This window comes from Talpa europaea, assembly GCF_964194135.1.
Source record: "Talpa europaea genome assembly, chromosome: 8".
NCBI lineage: Eukaryota > Metazoa > Chordata > Mammalia > Eulipotyphla > Talpidae > Talpa > Talpa europaea.
Genome location: NC_140075.1, coordinates 96746750 through 96762224, shown reverse-complemented (window position 1 = coordinate 96762224; position 15475 = coordinate 96746750). Strand labels below are relative to the sequence as shown.

Below are 15475 nucleotides of genomic sequence, written 5' to 3'. Positions count from 1 at the left end.
CGACTGTGACCCGCTACCGCCCGGCCTCTCCCTCCTCCTTCCTCCACTATCTCTCCAGGCCTCCTCCCCCAGCCTCCTCCCGCTCTGCCTTTCTCCTCCTCGCCCTTGGAGGACTAATTCCTGGCTGGCAACCAGAGTCTCCGTCTCACAATACCCCTTTTCATTCTTTCCAGGCAAAGAGAACCGATCCCTCCAAGCCCCGTCTGTGGAACACGTTCAAAAAGGCCGGAGGGTGGGGAAAGCAAGGGCTGGGTCCACTCTCCCCCTGCCCCCACTCTGCCACTCGTGACACCGGACCTCAGGCCTCCCCGCCTTCTAGCCACAGCCCTCACCCTGCTGCCTGGGGGCCCAGGCGGCCCAGCACGGCTCTGTGCAGGCCTCGGGGCTGCGCGCGCTGGCTCCAGAAGGATGTCTTCTAGGAGACCCCACGTGCGGGCACAAGCTCAGACAAGGAGCCTTTGTGTCTTGCCACCTGCTGCCCTCCGGAGCACATTCCATTCTTAAGTGGCAGCTGAAAGAGGGACCTCAGCAGACCGACACAGGATATTACAAATGCCCTCTCGCACCCTGTTCCCATTCAAACCCAGCTTCCTGGACAGGTGTGACTTCAGGTGGCCCTTCCTACAGGTGGCCTGAACCTGCTTCTCACTGCACTGCCCAAGCAGACAAAGAAAAGAGGCCGAGCACCTATCCTGATCCTCCAGAGTACAGGGAAACTGTCTCCCCGGCGAATGAGTCCTGGCATCACCACATCAGGCCTCTGTACCACAGAGGAGCCTCCACAGAACCATCTGGAAAAGAGGAGCCTATCTGGGGATGGATGTGCAAAGAGCTGGGAACTTGTCTCAGACTTGAGGCTTCAGTGTCTCCCCTCCCCATTCCGGCCCCCTGCCTGAAGGAATCAAGCTCCCCTGCCCTCTTCCGGATGGATTCACGAGAACAAGTGAGGCACCAGGGCTCATTTCTTATTGTAGAGTCCATCAGGGTGGAAAGAAGTTCTCCATGCAGTTTAGCAACCCACACCCCGCAGCCACCTTCCTTGGTGTGGGCGCTTTATTCTGCATCGTGTTCTCAGTTCCCTTTGGTGGGGGGCCTCGGAGTGGTCAGTTTTGCAAGACTGTCGCTCTCTATCCACCACCAGGGCCTCGTGTCTAGGAACAAAGGTGATGTTCCTGAAGGCTACAGCTGCAATAAACAGAAACACAGGGCCTCCCTGGTGGTGCAAGGGGTTAAGACGCAACCTATGAAGCTATCCACAGCCTCTGCAGTGCGGGTTCCATCCCCGGGCAGGGAGCTACGCACATGGCACAGCAGACCTCTCCTGTCTCACCCACTGCTCCCCTCAGCAGTGTATTTCAGCCAATCCTCCTGTTCTGTTCCCCGCTCTGTCTCTGGTGAATCCTCTCACCCACACACCTCTGGTCCGTACCCCAGTTCTTGTATGCATAAATAAATAAATAAATAAATCTTTAAAAAAACAAACCCAAAGGCAGCTCCCTTTTCCAACCCTGGTACACTGTAGCAGACATACACCATTCCGGGGTTGATGACTCCACCTTTTTGCAGAAGGAAACGCTTGTGCTGCTCTCCCACTTTCCCACCTAGGAAGAAATCACCCTCAAGGTTATCTCTCCCTGTTCTGGGAAGGACCTGGAAAGGCTGCTCCTTAGAATCCACTTACTTATTCCTGCTCACGGGAGGGAGAGCGGCCCATCGGTCCATCAGTCTGTGTTTCCAGTGGGCAGTGAAGCACCATACTCCACTTGCAAATCTTCTCGGAGCGCCTGCGTTACAGGTAGCAGGTCTCCCCACTCTCAGCTCCTGCATCAGGCAGGGTGACTTCCTCCTCTTTCCATCCCCATGGAACAGCCCTGGGAGCAGGGTCCGGGGCTTCACCTGGGCCCCCTCTGGCTGTGTGTAAGACAAGTCTGTGTACCTGGCCCTCGGCAGGCCCTGCTCTCTAGCCGGACGGCATGCTCAATGGTGAGCATTAAGTTCCAAGACCGGATTCTGCCTTTCTCCTTCTTGCCTGTGGAGGACTATTTCCTGGCTGGCAATAGTCTCCATCGCCTCATGATTCAGGTGGGCAGCCTCAAACCCCGCTAAGGTCTCCTGTCTGGGTTTAACTGGAGAATCTAAAACGGGGGTTCTGGAGTGCTTGCACACAAAAGGAAATTAATAACTATTACCAAGCAAAACCCCACTCTCTGTGTATATGTCCCGGAGTAAGTAGCAGTAAATCCTAGTGTCTTCCATGCTGGAAATCATGGTCAGTGGAGCCCGGGGACCTATTCCTCATCTTGGCTGGTCCACTAAAGAGCACTCAGACAAATACGTTAATTGGAATCAATTACTATGAGGCTGACCTACATAATTTGCAGGGTTCAGCGCAAAATGAAAATGGAAGATCCTTTGTTCAAAAACTGGGAGGGGGGAAGGTGACATTAAAAGGCACTAACATATAAAACTTTACCCTCTGTTTCAAAATCTATTTGTCATGATGCTTTTGAATTTTCTATTTAGTGTTTTTCTGAGTAAAGAAAAATGAAAATCTGAAGCACACTTCAGAAACCCATGCAGGCATCGCAGAAGCAGTAAATCTTAGTGTCTTCCACACTGGAAATCATGGTCCACGTGAGTGGGCAATGGACACAGAGGGTACACGGGCCTTGTCTGGTCACGCATATGCCTTGTTGTCCCATGGACTTCACTTACAAAACACAAATTTCAAGGCAAGAAAAGAATTTCAAGACCACTGCAGAGGTCGCAAGCCCATGAGCCAGCCTAGTGTCAGTGAAGAGAGCTGGATGTGCTGGAACAATAACTGAGAAAAATCAAGGAGGAAAAACTGCTCAAAGGGGCTTCCAAAATAATAGCCAAGGTAGACATGGCATGCCTCCCTTCACCATCCTTCCTGGTTTAATCCTGGCAACTCAGGAAGTTAATTGACTGAACTCCACAGGGAAAGAAGAATTTCAGGGTCCCTACCAGTTTTGTGGATTGCACTTGCTCACCAAAATTCTGGTCTCCACCACTATATGAGCTTTACTTACCTCCAGTGCTTCTGGGAGGAAACACTGAATAAAAATGGAGATTTTCTGCAGGCACTCTAGCTTTCACCCTAGGCTCTTTCCATCTTGTCTAAGAATTCCTGCTTGGACTGCCTTTAGGAGCAAACATTTGGATAAAGCGTAAAACTCGACTCACCTTTCCGTCCTGAGTTACCCTGGCTCAAGGGCTTGTCAGTGACTGAACCTTGGGTGCAAGAGGAGACAAAAACACAGACATTCAGGATGCATCCTGGTTCGTATCTTTCAAAAGGTAGGCACAGCCTGATGTATGCACATCTGGAGCTATAAGTGGATATATACATATACATGCACGTGCATTTATATAGTACATACATATAAGAACATTATATACAAATTTAATACATACATACAAGTCCAGCAGGGTTTGTTTAATATCAATATCACTGATATCACAGCACCCATTGAGATGAACCATGATTTCCAAGTTTCCTTGGCAATAGCCTTGACCAGATTTCACAAAATTCCACCTCCCTATAACATTCCAATAACTGCCTCTCGCTTCTACTTGCATCGCCCCTGCTTCCCACCAACCCCAAGTCCTGAGCCATTTCCAATCAGTAGGGCCAACAGAAAAGAATCCCCTCTTGCTGCAAGTGCAATGATTGACATCCCTTGCTGGTTATGGCAGGAAATCGGCAATTTTCCATCTGCATTAAGTAGAAAATTGTTGGCCCAATTGTACTGAATGGGCCAAAATAGTCTGAAGCATGGAAACAATTTTCTAGATGAGGCTGTTCCTCAAGAGTGGATAGCAATGGATTTGGCCAAAAGCTTTGCCCTATTCTGTTGGGATGCCCTATGTCCCTATCCGACTATCTGAACCCGGTGACACCTGTCCACTCAGTGAAACCCAACCCCACACAGGCAGGGCACAGCCAGCTGGTCCACAAAAGAGCATCTGTGGAGGTCCCACCGACAAAAGAAAAGAGAGAATCCATATTTCCCTAAATCTACATGACACCCCTTCTCTATAGACTAGTTCTGTGAGAATTCAATTATATTCCCCCCTCATGACTTGCTTCTAGTGCATTTGTTTGCTTTAAATGAAACTTTCCAGGTCATCTGCAAGGAGAGCTTATTCCTGCCCCTCCCCACACAACCCCAATTAAGGTTTCCAGTTTCCATGTAAACCACAAATAAAGTAAACTTTCCTTGTTGGCCTGCAAATCTTGGTTTCCTAATGTAGAAACTGACTTCCCTTCCTACCAACTTTTCCCTTAATATAGAAGGGCCGGTAGAAAAAGGAATAAATTTTTGTTGAAAGAGGGAGAAAGAAAAAGAGAAAGAAGAGGAGCAGGAAAGGGGAAAACAAGAGAGATAGGATAGTAGGCCTGCGGGGCTTTGGAATTTCCCACTGGCTTTAAAAGAATGTTTTATATTTTGCTTGCACTTAAAAATTAAAAACATAAAACCTCTTACACATAGGTTTGGAGAAACAAGGGTGGCAAATGCATGGCTCATAAGCCACCACTCTCCTCTCCTGTGCCCATGGCAGACATCACTACTTGATCATCGCAGTCCTTGATGTTGAACTCCATGCCGTCTGGAAATCCATCTCAATAAAGTATTCCCAGCAGCCGGAGCACCCAAGCTAGAAACTTTTATGCCATGCTCTAGAGGTTATAGCCAAAGGTTGGAAAGAGAAAAATTGAACCAGAAAACTAAACTCAAAATAATAAATCTGTGCACATAAGCATGTACTGACACTATCACCCAACTGGCTACAGAGCAAATATGAAATCCTCCTGACCTGGAATAGGGCTCATAACTACCACCAAAGACTACCACCGATCTTTCAAAAGTTCCCCCACAAGATGCAGGAGACCAGCCAATGGGTCTCTCTCCAACCCTTGTCTCTCTTCCCGCCCCTCCCTACGGTACCTGAACATACAGGAGTTTTATTCTGCACAGAAGAACCACTGATGGGCTTCCCATCCGGGGTGACACACCAGCAGTACCCTGTGTAAGTGTGGCACTGCACCTGTTCAAGGAAGAGGGAAGGGGAAGAGAACGGTCAGTCTTGGGTCACAACAGCAATAGCCTCTCCCCATCTTTCAGAGCATGACCAACATGGTCAGTGAGTGCCTTCCACCCCTGGTTCCCCAGCATCTCTCTATCCCCAGGGTATCCCTTGCAGGGGCCCAGTCAGTCAACAGCATTGATTCTTCTATGTGACTCCAATGCACAGCCACTGCGACTTACCTACATCTTATTATTTTTAATATTTAGTAGCTTACATTATACTAGAATATGCTTACTGGGTTTTTCCTGTGAAGGTTCTCACCAATACTGTATATTTTCCCCCCAATCACTGGTATACACTCCCATCCAACTGTAAAAAATTCTGATTTGTGAACTAATCTGGCAAATTAGAATGTCACCATTGCAGGTTGATAGGACCCTCCTTTAAAAGCAGAGGCAAGTGCTTATATTCTTCCTCTAGTTTTTCTGTTCATATTAATCATGTGGCTCTCCTGAAGCAAGGGCACATGTGCTGGGGGTAAGGTAAAAGCAAAGCCACTAGTGCCTGCAGCTTCCAGTTCTAGAAGCCCCACTGCATCACTGTGTGGTTTTCCTCCAGGCTCCATGAGCAGGTCTTGTCTGGGAATATTAGATGAAATATTCTTCTGTTTCAATAACAACTGCTTTGTCCACCCCTTCCCACCATTCTCTTCCTGTGCTTTCTACACAGAGTTCCTAGCAGGGCCATCATCCCCCGCTCCAGACCCCTCCATGATTTGCCACTGTACTCAGGATAGAGATGAGCCTCGTGTGCTTAACACTCAGGTCCTCCATGCCCTCCCACCTGCCCCTCTCGGCAGCTTCAATTTACACCCCTGGCTCCATACACACCTTCAGTCCAGCACAGTCAACCCATTGCAGCTGACAGACACAGCCAATTTTTCGTGATTCTAAACCACTGTTCTCTCCAACTCTTCAGTCTGTCTAGATTCCAGCCCTAACCATCCCCTACCAGCCCCTAGCCCCTCTGCATTCTTCTCCTCTTCATGTATCTCAAGCTCCCTATCTCCTTTCTCTCCTTCCTCTGACCCTCCACATACCCTAGTGCCTGCAAATCAGAACCCTTAGGCTATAACTATTGATCTTTCAGGTATATCTCCCCCACCCCCAGCCCCAGGCTTTGAGTTCCCTGAGGACTCCATGCTGGTTATTAGATATTCCAAGCATTAGCATAATGCCTGATGTCAACTTGGTGAACTAAATAAATATATGAATTATATTATTGCCTCAATTCTTAGTCTTCGTCAATTCTAAAAATGCAACTTCAGTTTAAACAATCCCACCACCTTAAATGTAGACCTCAATGGCAAGATGTGTGCCAATTGCAAAGATATTAAATGTGCCCTTGGGATTAAAGACATCTTGGAATTGAGGAAAGCTGGTGATTGCATACAAATTGAGTGGTGGGGCATACAAGAGAGCTCTGGTCTGCCTGGGTGAAATTCAGACATCATTAATAAGGCAGAAAGGTTAAAGAAAGGCTGCTGCTCTTGTGTGCATACCAAACACCACTGTTTTCCCCCAAATTAGTTCTTTCAATGAGGACCTACTCACAGAAATCAGGATAAGGAGATTGATGGCATCTTGTTCCAAGCAGTAGGACAACTGTGTATCAGCGAGGCAATGCCTCTACTGTCCACGCAACGACAGCATTTCTCAACGTGTTCGGCCAAGCACCATGTTCCACCCCACATCTCATGGAGACAATCCCTACCCCCAAGGTTGTGATTGCTACCCCAGAAAGCTCATCCAAAATTAGCCCCTTGGGCTGAGTCTGTGCTAACTGCTGAGGAAGTCTAACGGTGGAATAGAAAGAAACACAGATGGACCTGGGTTTGAGTCCAGCAACGGTTGAAGCAAGTTCATTACTTAGTTCTTGGAGCTCCATCTATAAAATGGAGCTAATAACGCCATGCCTGGGGGGCTCTGGCAAGGGAAACAGCCAGTGTGAGCCAGAGCCGGGCGTGGGGTGATGGCCGGATATGGGGTGGCTGCGGCAATGGCTGCTCACAGCGTTGTGAGCAACACCTGGTGGGCTGGCCTCCCCTCAGGCCCGAGCTCCCCCATGACTGCAGAAGCTCAGGTGGGAAACACTGCTTTGGAGTTTACCTCCTTGATTCTGTCAGCCTTGCAGGGGAGCGTTCCTAGAGACATTCCTCGCCAGTGGCAGCATTTAATGGGGCCTGGCTGGCCGTTCCTCCTGCTTGGCCAATAATCACTCTGGGGAACCTGTCTCCGGGCCTGACTCACTCCCAGGCCCCTGGTCTCCCACAGCCAAGGCCAGCCTCCCTTTCCATGAGGACTACCCCCCTCCCCCAGCTCTAGCACCCAAGGCTGTGCCTCTGGCCCAGTGCTGCCTGCCAAAGCCAGATGCTGCAGTCCAACAGGTCACCCTGGATTGAAAGTCCCCTCTTCTGGTCAAGGCAGATCCTAGCCAAGGCTACTGGGGACAGACTGAAATGCATGAGTAAGAAGCTAAGCCCAAAGCTTTGTTTCAAGGGATATAATCTGACCCGGCACTCCGCAGGGCAAGGGCCACATGCTCACTGAGAGGGCCCTTTGTATCCCCCTGCACATGGACGCTGCCTTCCAACCCCCAGCCAGGCCCACAGGCCAAACACAGCCCCTTTCTCCCCAGGGCCTTCAGCATTTTCCTCAGATCAGGCTGCACAAAAGAGACTCCGGAATTTCATACTTCAAAATCCTCAGGCTAGAAGTTACTTCCAAGCCCTTTAAGAGTTTTACTACTGGAAGCAACAGAGAAATTGTTGCCAGTTTCCTCTGAGGTCTGAGATACACAGTAATGGACACACCTGCACCAGGTGGGCTACAGAGAGGGCTTCGGTGAGCAAAAGGAGGCACAGAGGATCCAAGCAGGGTCTCCCGCTCCACTCCGGGACATGCAAGTGATTAAGATCATGTCCCTTTGTTGCTGGGACACTTTGTGAATCAGCCCATGATTCTCCACTGAGGGGGTGTTTGTATGTTGTCTTGGGGAGTTTTCAAGATGTCTTTTTGAAGAAAAGCTACACGGAGACAGAAAGCAGTGGCCATGGAGTCAGCCTGCAGTCACTCTCCTTACCTAACCATCATTTAAGTTAACCACTTCCCACCCACTGCAGCCCAAACCTAGCTGGAGCCTATTCACATCTCTTCCAGAAGGAGAGATAATAATACCTACCTCACTCGGTTGTTGGAAGGATTAAATTAGATAACGTAAATAAAGCACTTAGCTCATATGGTAAGTGTCCAGTTAAGCTTGGCTATTTTTTCACTGTTATTTTTCAGCAACCTATCTGTGCACTCAAAAAGGGCACAGCCAGCTTCTCTGGTGGAAACGAAAGAATATTCTATTCCAACCAGCCCCAGGGGAAGGGGCAGTCAGTCTGAAATGAGCGAAAAGTTTGAATGGAGGAAGGGGAAATTGGTTTTCACATAGAAACAGTTCTATCACTCTTGGGGGTGGTGGAGGTTGCGGGGGTATGGGGAGAAATGAGGTTTCTTGCAGAAAAGCAATAGGATGTAAATTCTAAAGAATTTATGCAGATGGTTTATGTAGACACGAGCAAGATGAAAATCCTACAAGGTTTACCTTGCTCCCTTGCAAAGTTATTTATTCTATTTTTTTTTTTATAGAGGCATGTTTATTTATTTATTTATTTGTTTATTTGTTCTGTTTACACATGCACTGGGTACAGTCAGAAGCGCGGGAGGGTGAGAGAATTCACCAGAGCCAGAGCGGGGAGCAGAGCAGGCAGAAGGACCGAAGTACACTGCTGAGGGGAGCAGCGGGCGGCAGGAGAGGTCTGCGCGCCATGTGGGACCCTCCTCTGGTGGCCGGGGAGCAACCGGGGATCGAACCGGTGCTGCAGAGGCTGCGGGCAGCTTCGCAACCCAGCGCTCAACTGCTGCGCCACCGGGGAGGCCCTAAAGTTATTTATTCTATTAAGTAGTGATCCCCCTTGTTCTACCCTCACTCCAGCCTCCAATTAACTCTCAAGTTTTATCTCTGGAAAAAGCACGGCCCAAGAGGAATGGACAAGGAACCAGCCATTTCTAGTATTTGCTGTGCGAGGATCTCAAAACTCATGGTGATTCCAGCCCCAAAGGCAGAGATGCAAACCATAGCACTTGCTCTTCTCCCACTTGGGAGCATCCTGGGGAAACCAAAATGGTAATAACGGTCTTAAGAGACAAAAGCACTTGTACATCAGTGTGAGGTCATGCTCCGCGTCTATTGTGCTGTTGAATGTAACTGGTTTTTCCTCAAGGTAATTTAAAACAGTGCATTTTTAGGTAAGTAAATTCCATCCCTGACTCATATACTTAAATATTTTTGGCAAGAAGCCCTTTGCATAAACTGCCCATTGGTATATTTCAGGTCAACCTTTGTCCAAATTAAAACAAATTTGAAATTATTTTAAGCCTGTTAATCTTCAACATTAGCCCAACTCCTAGACGCCTGGAAGAACGTGGGAGGCCAGCACTCCCAGCAAACTCGGCTGAGTGCCTGGTGAGCAGAGACTGGCAGAGCAAACACCAGCTCCCAGCATAAAGCAGACGGGGACTGAATGGATGAGGGCACCCCAAGAAAAACAAAGGAGACGAAAGCATTAAGCATGGAGACAGCTGCCCGCCCGCTCACCCACAGGTGCTGTGGCCAAAATGGAGAACGTCACCTTCTATTCCCCAGGGGCTTTTGGTCAATCCCCACTGATGATCTGCGCATTATCTCCCTGGGTCACCCCGGGCAAGCCCTTCACAGGGGAGGCACAGGGAGGAGACGTTATTTGTTCAAATGTAAATGTCGCTGCTAGTTCATGAAGACACAGAAATGCGAACCCCATCTGCAAGTTCTCATAAAATTGCAGAATTGACAGAGCTGGAGAAGGCATCAGGGACTACCGGTCTAACCCACGCGTTCACCTGTGAGGAGATGGCGGCCCAGAGACAGGGGCGCATGATCCCCCACACCTAGCACTGGCAGGTGCACAAGACTGGAAGGGAGATGAAGAAAGGGAGGGTCCCACGCTGGGGTCACAAGAAACCCCTTTGGGGGAGGGAGGGGGAGGGACTGACTTATAATCAGGAGGCCACTGTGAGTCTTTTGCTCCCATGGGAGTGACAGGCTCTCTCCGGAGACATCCCAGGAACAGCCTGGGAGAGCCTGCCATGCCTCCGCCGCCTGCTTTCCTTGAGTTGTTCTTGGGGGCTTCTCTGACAGATATCAAACCTCACATCCCAGAGTAGCTGGCCTTCCCGCCAAGGGTCCCCTGCTTCTCTAGGAAACCAGTCTCCCCCACCTGTGCCCACTTCTCTCTTTTCCAGGAACATGAAGTTCTGTCCTCAATTTTTTTACTTCTGTCTCTCAGATACAGTGATACTGGCATTCTATCAGTTACGAGCTAGGAATTATTGGGGACCAGAGGTTCTCTAACCAAATAGCTTTGGGAATATTGAGTTAAACAAAGTTCCAAGATTTCTTGACCACAGAACTTCTCAGAGCCCTCAATCAACTCAGGATTTTACTCTAAGAGGAAGATTCATTTGTAGCAATTCCTAAAAGTATTGCACTAGGGGACCCTCCCTTACTTCAGTGGGAGCAGTTCTTGCCCCTGGTTAGCGCTCTACAACAGAGTAGCATCTCTGCACATGTGGGCAGTGTTCTCTGAACCAGGGAGTTCCCGGGATGTGCATTTCAATGAAACACAGGGCCTTGCTAGATTTCTTTGCTATCCCCAGTCCTACTTTCTTACAAGCCACGAAACAGGCCCTCATTTACTTCCCTAGTCTGGAAAGAGGTTAACTTCTCCAGCAAACTCCAGCCTCCCCTTTTCTTTGCAATGCTTTCTCAAGCTCTGTATCTGTTAAGAAATCCATCTTGAGTTGCCTCAGACCTTTGCTGACAACTGGGATCCCTTCCAAGCACAGTACCTTCTCACCCCGTGGTTTAATCCCCCTTGCATCTACTTCTTTGTGCTTCTCTTGTAAAATAGAAAATGTGAACCATATGCAAAGGGACAGTTTGATTCAGTATTCTCTTAGCAGCAACTATGAGTCTTGTAATGAAACAACTACTATCACATACATGAACATTTCCTAGTGGGGAAAAGTTAAAACAAAAGCAGAAGACATGTGGATACTTGTCTCTCTTTTGGCAGTGGGTACATGAGACAGTTTTTGGTTTTTTCTCTTTAACTTCCCAGTTGCTCCAAATCAGTTTGTGGGTTCTATAGATGCAGTTAATGCCCAGGGAAAATTCAACATCCTGTGGTTGGTCCAATGGATGACTTTACCGCATGGCAGTATTTTTGGATCTCTGAGAATTCAAGTCCTCCTGAGTGCCCTGGGCCCTGGCTGGAAGACTGAGCCTCTAGAGCCATCTGTGGGTCCCTTCACTCCCCCAGGACATCTCTCTCCCTCAGAAGCTGCAGACTCACCTGGAGCATTAGGAAACCAGATTGTGGCTGTACCCACAGTTATCTGGATCCATTAAGTCTGAGGTCAGCTGAAGAGGCTGTATTTATAACATGTTCCCAGGTAATGATGCTCCTTCTGGGCCAGGGACCACACTTCAAGAACCACTGTCTTAAAGGAGACTTCCCTACTCTACACTTTCAATCTTATATTCCACTTGCTTGGGTGACATGAGGCTTTTTCATTCATAGTGGCAGCATTAAGTCTTCTGGGTGACTTCACACATGGAAGACAGCTTGGTTGCAGTGAGAAGAGGGAGAAAAAGGAAAGAATGGTATAATCCTTCTGATCTGACAAACATGAACTAATTTTTGTGCAGGCTAGAAAAGGTTATTGCACAAATGTCCCCCTTATCTTTAGACAAGTTTGGCTAAGTATCAAGATGCAAAAGGAAAAACATGGCCTTGAAATCATGAGATTTAAACACCAATTTCTGCCACAGTGGTGTGACCTTGGCAAACTCACTTAACCTTTCTGAATCTGTCCATGAAATAGGGCTAGTGGTGCCTACCTTGAAAGTTATCAAGAAGAGAAAATAATACAAGATCTATAAAGTATCTAAAATAGTGGCAGTGTAGGGTACAATCCCAGAATATGCTGACTTTTCCTTTTCTCTTTTACAGGGAGGTTATAACTTCAAGCATTACTATTCTTGCTGGGTGTAAACATTGTCTCCTGCTCTGTGCCAGGCCTAGGGAGGACTGTCTGATGGGGAATAAGGGCTTTTCCTTTTAGAATGTTTATCTCATTCTTCAGAATTAGTGCAGGGGATTCAGGGGAGGAAGATACTCCTTAAACTTTGAATTCTCCTAAATATGGGAGTCTTTGTTGACCATGTTTTTTATGAATTATTGGTATAACATAGCTGCCAACATGACAAGAGTTAGAAGTGGTTTATTTAGAGCAAGAGACAGTCTCATTCTCCCCCAGGCTGTTTATGACCACATCTGAAATATTGGGTCAATTTGCGGAAGGACACTTTATAAGAGGGGCCTTGGCAAATCAAATTCAGAAGAAAGAAACCAGGAGGAAAGAGACATAAATCAGTATGATATGGGAATGAGTGACAGAACTGAGGAATTTTGCCAAGGCAAAAAGAAACATTTGTTGACTAAAAGAGGATTTCACAAGGACATAATAGTATCGGTCTTCAAATTCTTCTGTGGAAAGTGGGATTTCTGTGAATTCTGTAAATCCATAGCTAGAATGGAAATTATAAGAAGACAGATATCAAGTTAATGAAGAGAAGGATTTTCCAACTAAATTGTCCCAAAAGGCAGTATGTATTTTATCATTGGTAGTAATAAGCTTCCCATCTCTGGTGGCAATCAAGGAGAAGGTGGATGACCCTTGCGGAGATATTTTACGTGGACCTTGAGCTCTGCATTGGGCTGGGGTAGGAAGAGGAAAACCACGATGAGTCAGGCACTGCTGAGACCCCCTTTGATCCCAAGGTTCTGTGAGTCTACAGCCTTGCTCTAAGTTGAGCCTTGATTGCTTGAAGTAAGGTAGAAACTTATAAACTAGTAAGTACCTAATTGTCAGCATTAAGACCATTATTCCAAGTATACAATTAACCTTTTTTTGTATTTTCAAAAAAGATCAAATACCATCACCTCAACACACACATAACGAGATTTTAAAAACCTTAGTGTTAAGGCTTCAAAGAACTTTATCTTGACCCTGACTCTGTTTGGTACCAGGTTTTGGCACCGCTTGCTCATTCATTTTTATTTCCACTGTGGGGGGAGGGTGATATCAAATATATTTTTGTTTAAAAAAAACTACCCAGTAAGAAAGTTCCTCACACGTGGTAGCTTTGTTCAGAGCAGACCTGTGGAAGTCTGGCCAGCATTACCACATAAGGGGCTGCAGGGGTGGGAGCTGGTCCTTACTTCCTATATCTGACTTCACTTTAATTCAACTTTTCTGCTTTCAGACCCCCCTCTCGTGGGCCTATGTCCTTTCCCTACTTTGTCATGGGGGAAAAAAAAAATTCTGAAATCTTCCATTTTGCAGCAGAGTTTAGATGCCTGCAGGGTCACCTCCTGGCATGTTAGATGCATCATAGTGCAAAAGTCTTGAATGTGCAGGTATTAATTTAGGCAGTGCCTAGAAGGTTCCCAAGTAAATGTTTGCTGTGAGCCTATCTGTGCCTACCTGCTTGGTTGACCATCAGCGGCAATCTCATAAAATCCTAAAAAGTATGAACGTCCCCCCCACCTCAAAGATCATGGAATTAACCTTCCTAATGCAGTAGCAATCCCACACAGCACCCCTGTTGGAAGGCCATTCAACCCCCCGTAGTCCCCACTTGCCCATATCCTGGGTAGGGAGGCAAGTCCTCTTTGACTCAGACATTTCATCTGAATTGTTCTACTTATAAAAAGTTTTTCCCTATTTCAAATCAGAATCTGAGTCATTCTCTCTTTCACTGGGTTGACTCTGTGGGACTATTCAGTAAAAAGTATTGTCATGCACAAAGGTTTGCAGACATGCTCATGTTCCCCTTTGGTCATCTCTTTCTCCTCCATCCTTTGATTCTTCTCATCTCCAAAATGAACATCTCTGATTCTTTTGAATAGTCCTAATATAACATAATTTCCTGACCTTGTTCAGCTGAGTCACCCTCCTGGATATGCTCTAACTTGGCAACATTACTTTAAAAGATGGCGATGTTCAACAGAGAAGCAGCAGAGAATAGGGGTTAGGACCAGGGCTTCTGGAGACAGACAGCTTGGATTCAAACCCTGTGTCTACCACTTGCAAGCTGTGTGATCCTGGGCAAGCTACTCAGCCTCCCCGTGGTCCATCTATAAAATGGGAATATAACAGCGTCTGCCTTATAGGCTGTAGTGAGGACTGAATGAGTTAATACGCTTCAGGCACTTATAAAACAGCCTGGCACACCTATGAAAAACAGAATAGAGATTTCTCAGAACATTAAAAATACATGTACCACATGATCCAGCAATCTCCCTCCTAGGTATCTATGCAGAGAATATAAAAGCATTAATCAAAAGGATCCATGCATTCCGACAGTCATCACAACACTATTTAGAACAGTTGGAAACAATCTAAGTGCCCAACAACAGATGAGTGGATACAGAAGATGTGGTATATAAGCACAATGGAATAATACTACTTAGCTATAAAAAAAGAAAAGAACAAATCTTGACATTTGCAAGAACATGGATGGAACTGGAGGGGATTATACTAAGTGAAGAATGTCAGAAGGAGAAAGACAAATACCAAATGGCTTCACTTATATGCAGAATATAAAAAAACAAAGCACAGGAACAGACAAAACTAAACCAAAACAAATCCTAGAAATCTGACTGAGGCTACTAGAGGGCAAGATTGGGGAGTAGGAAATAAAGGGGAAAGAGGCCCAACAGTCTATGGTAGAGGATTATCAGTGCTTTGGGGGTGGGGATGGTATAGTGACGTACATCTGAAGAAGTGTGACCCTCTGGCCCTAAATCATATGCAGTGTTGCCAACCATTACCTCAATTTAAAAATTAATTAATTAATTAATTAAATAAAAGTCAGGCACATAGTATGTACTATATATGTTAAGTGTTGCTATTATTGTTATCTGAAAGGGAAAAGAAGAGCAGAAAAGGTGATTAAAGTTCAAAAGCACTGGGCTCCTCTTTCCCATAGGCAGGAAGGCCAGAGGAGCGAGCTTTCAGCCTTCCTTCCCTCACAAGTTGCAGAGACAAACTGCAGACACTGCCAGGAGCTTGCTCCTTTCATTTCCACAATAGGCAGACTGACCACGGGCTCCAGGGAGCTCAGATGCCCAGCTGGGAGCACCCACATCCTGCACACTTCCTCCACAGTCATTGGGGGTGAGGACGCACAGCGGCCCCTCTGCTGG

At 47.0% G+C, this 15475-nt stretch overlaps 1 protein-coding gene across 1 annotated transcript in view; it reads right to left on the bottom strand.

Moving 5' to 3' along the window:
• Positions 1–15475, bottom strand: part of SMOC1 (SPARC related modular calcium binding 1) — a gene marked incomplete at both ends in the record, with an annotated part of 138600 nt that overhangs the window by 50577 nt on the left and 72548 nt on the right. The window contains 2 exons of the mRNA XM_084240290.1: positions 3208–3255; positions 4974–5073. Of these exons, the coding sequence (XP_084096416.1) occupies positions 3208–3255; positions 4974–5073 (148 nt within the window). The remainder of the gene's footprint in view (positions 1–3207; positions 3256–4973; positions 5074–15475) is intronic.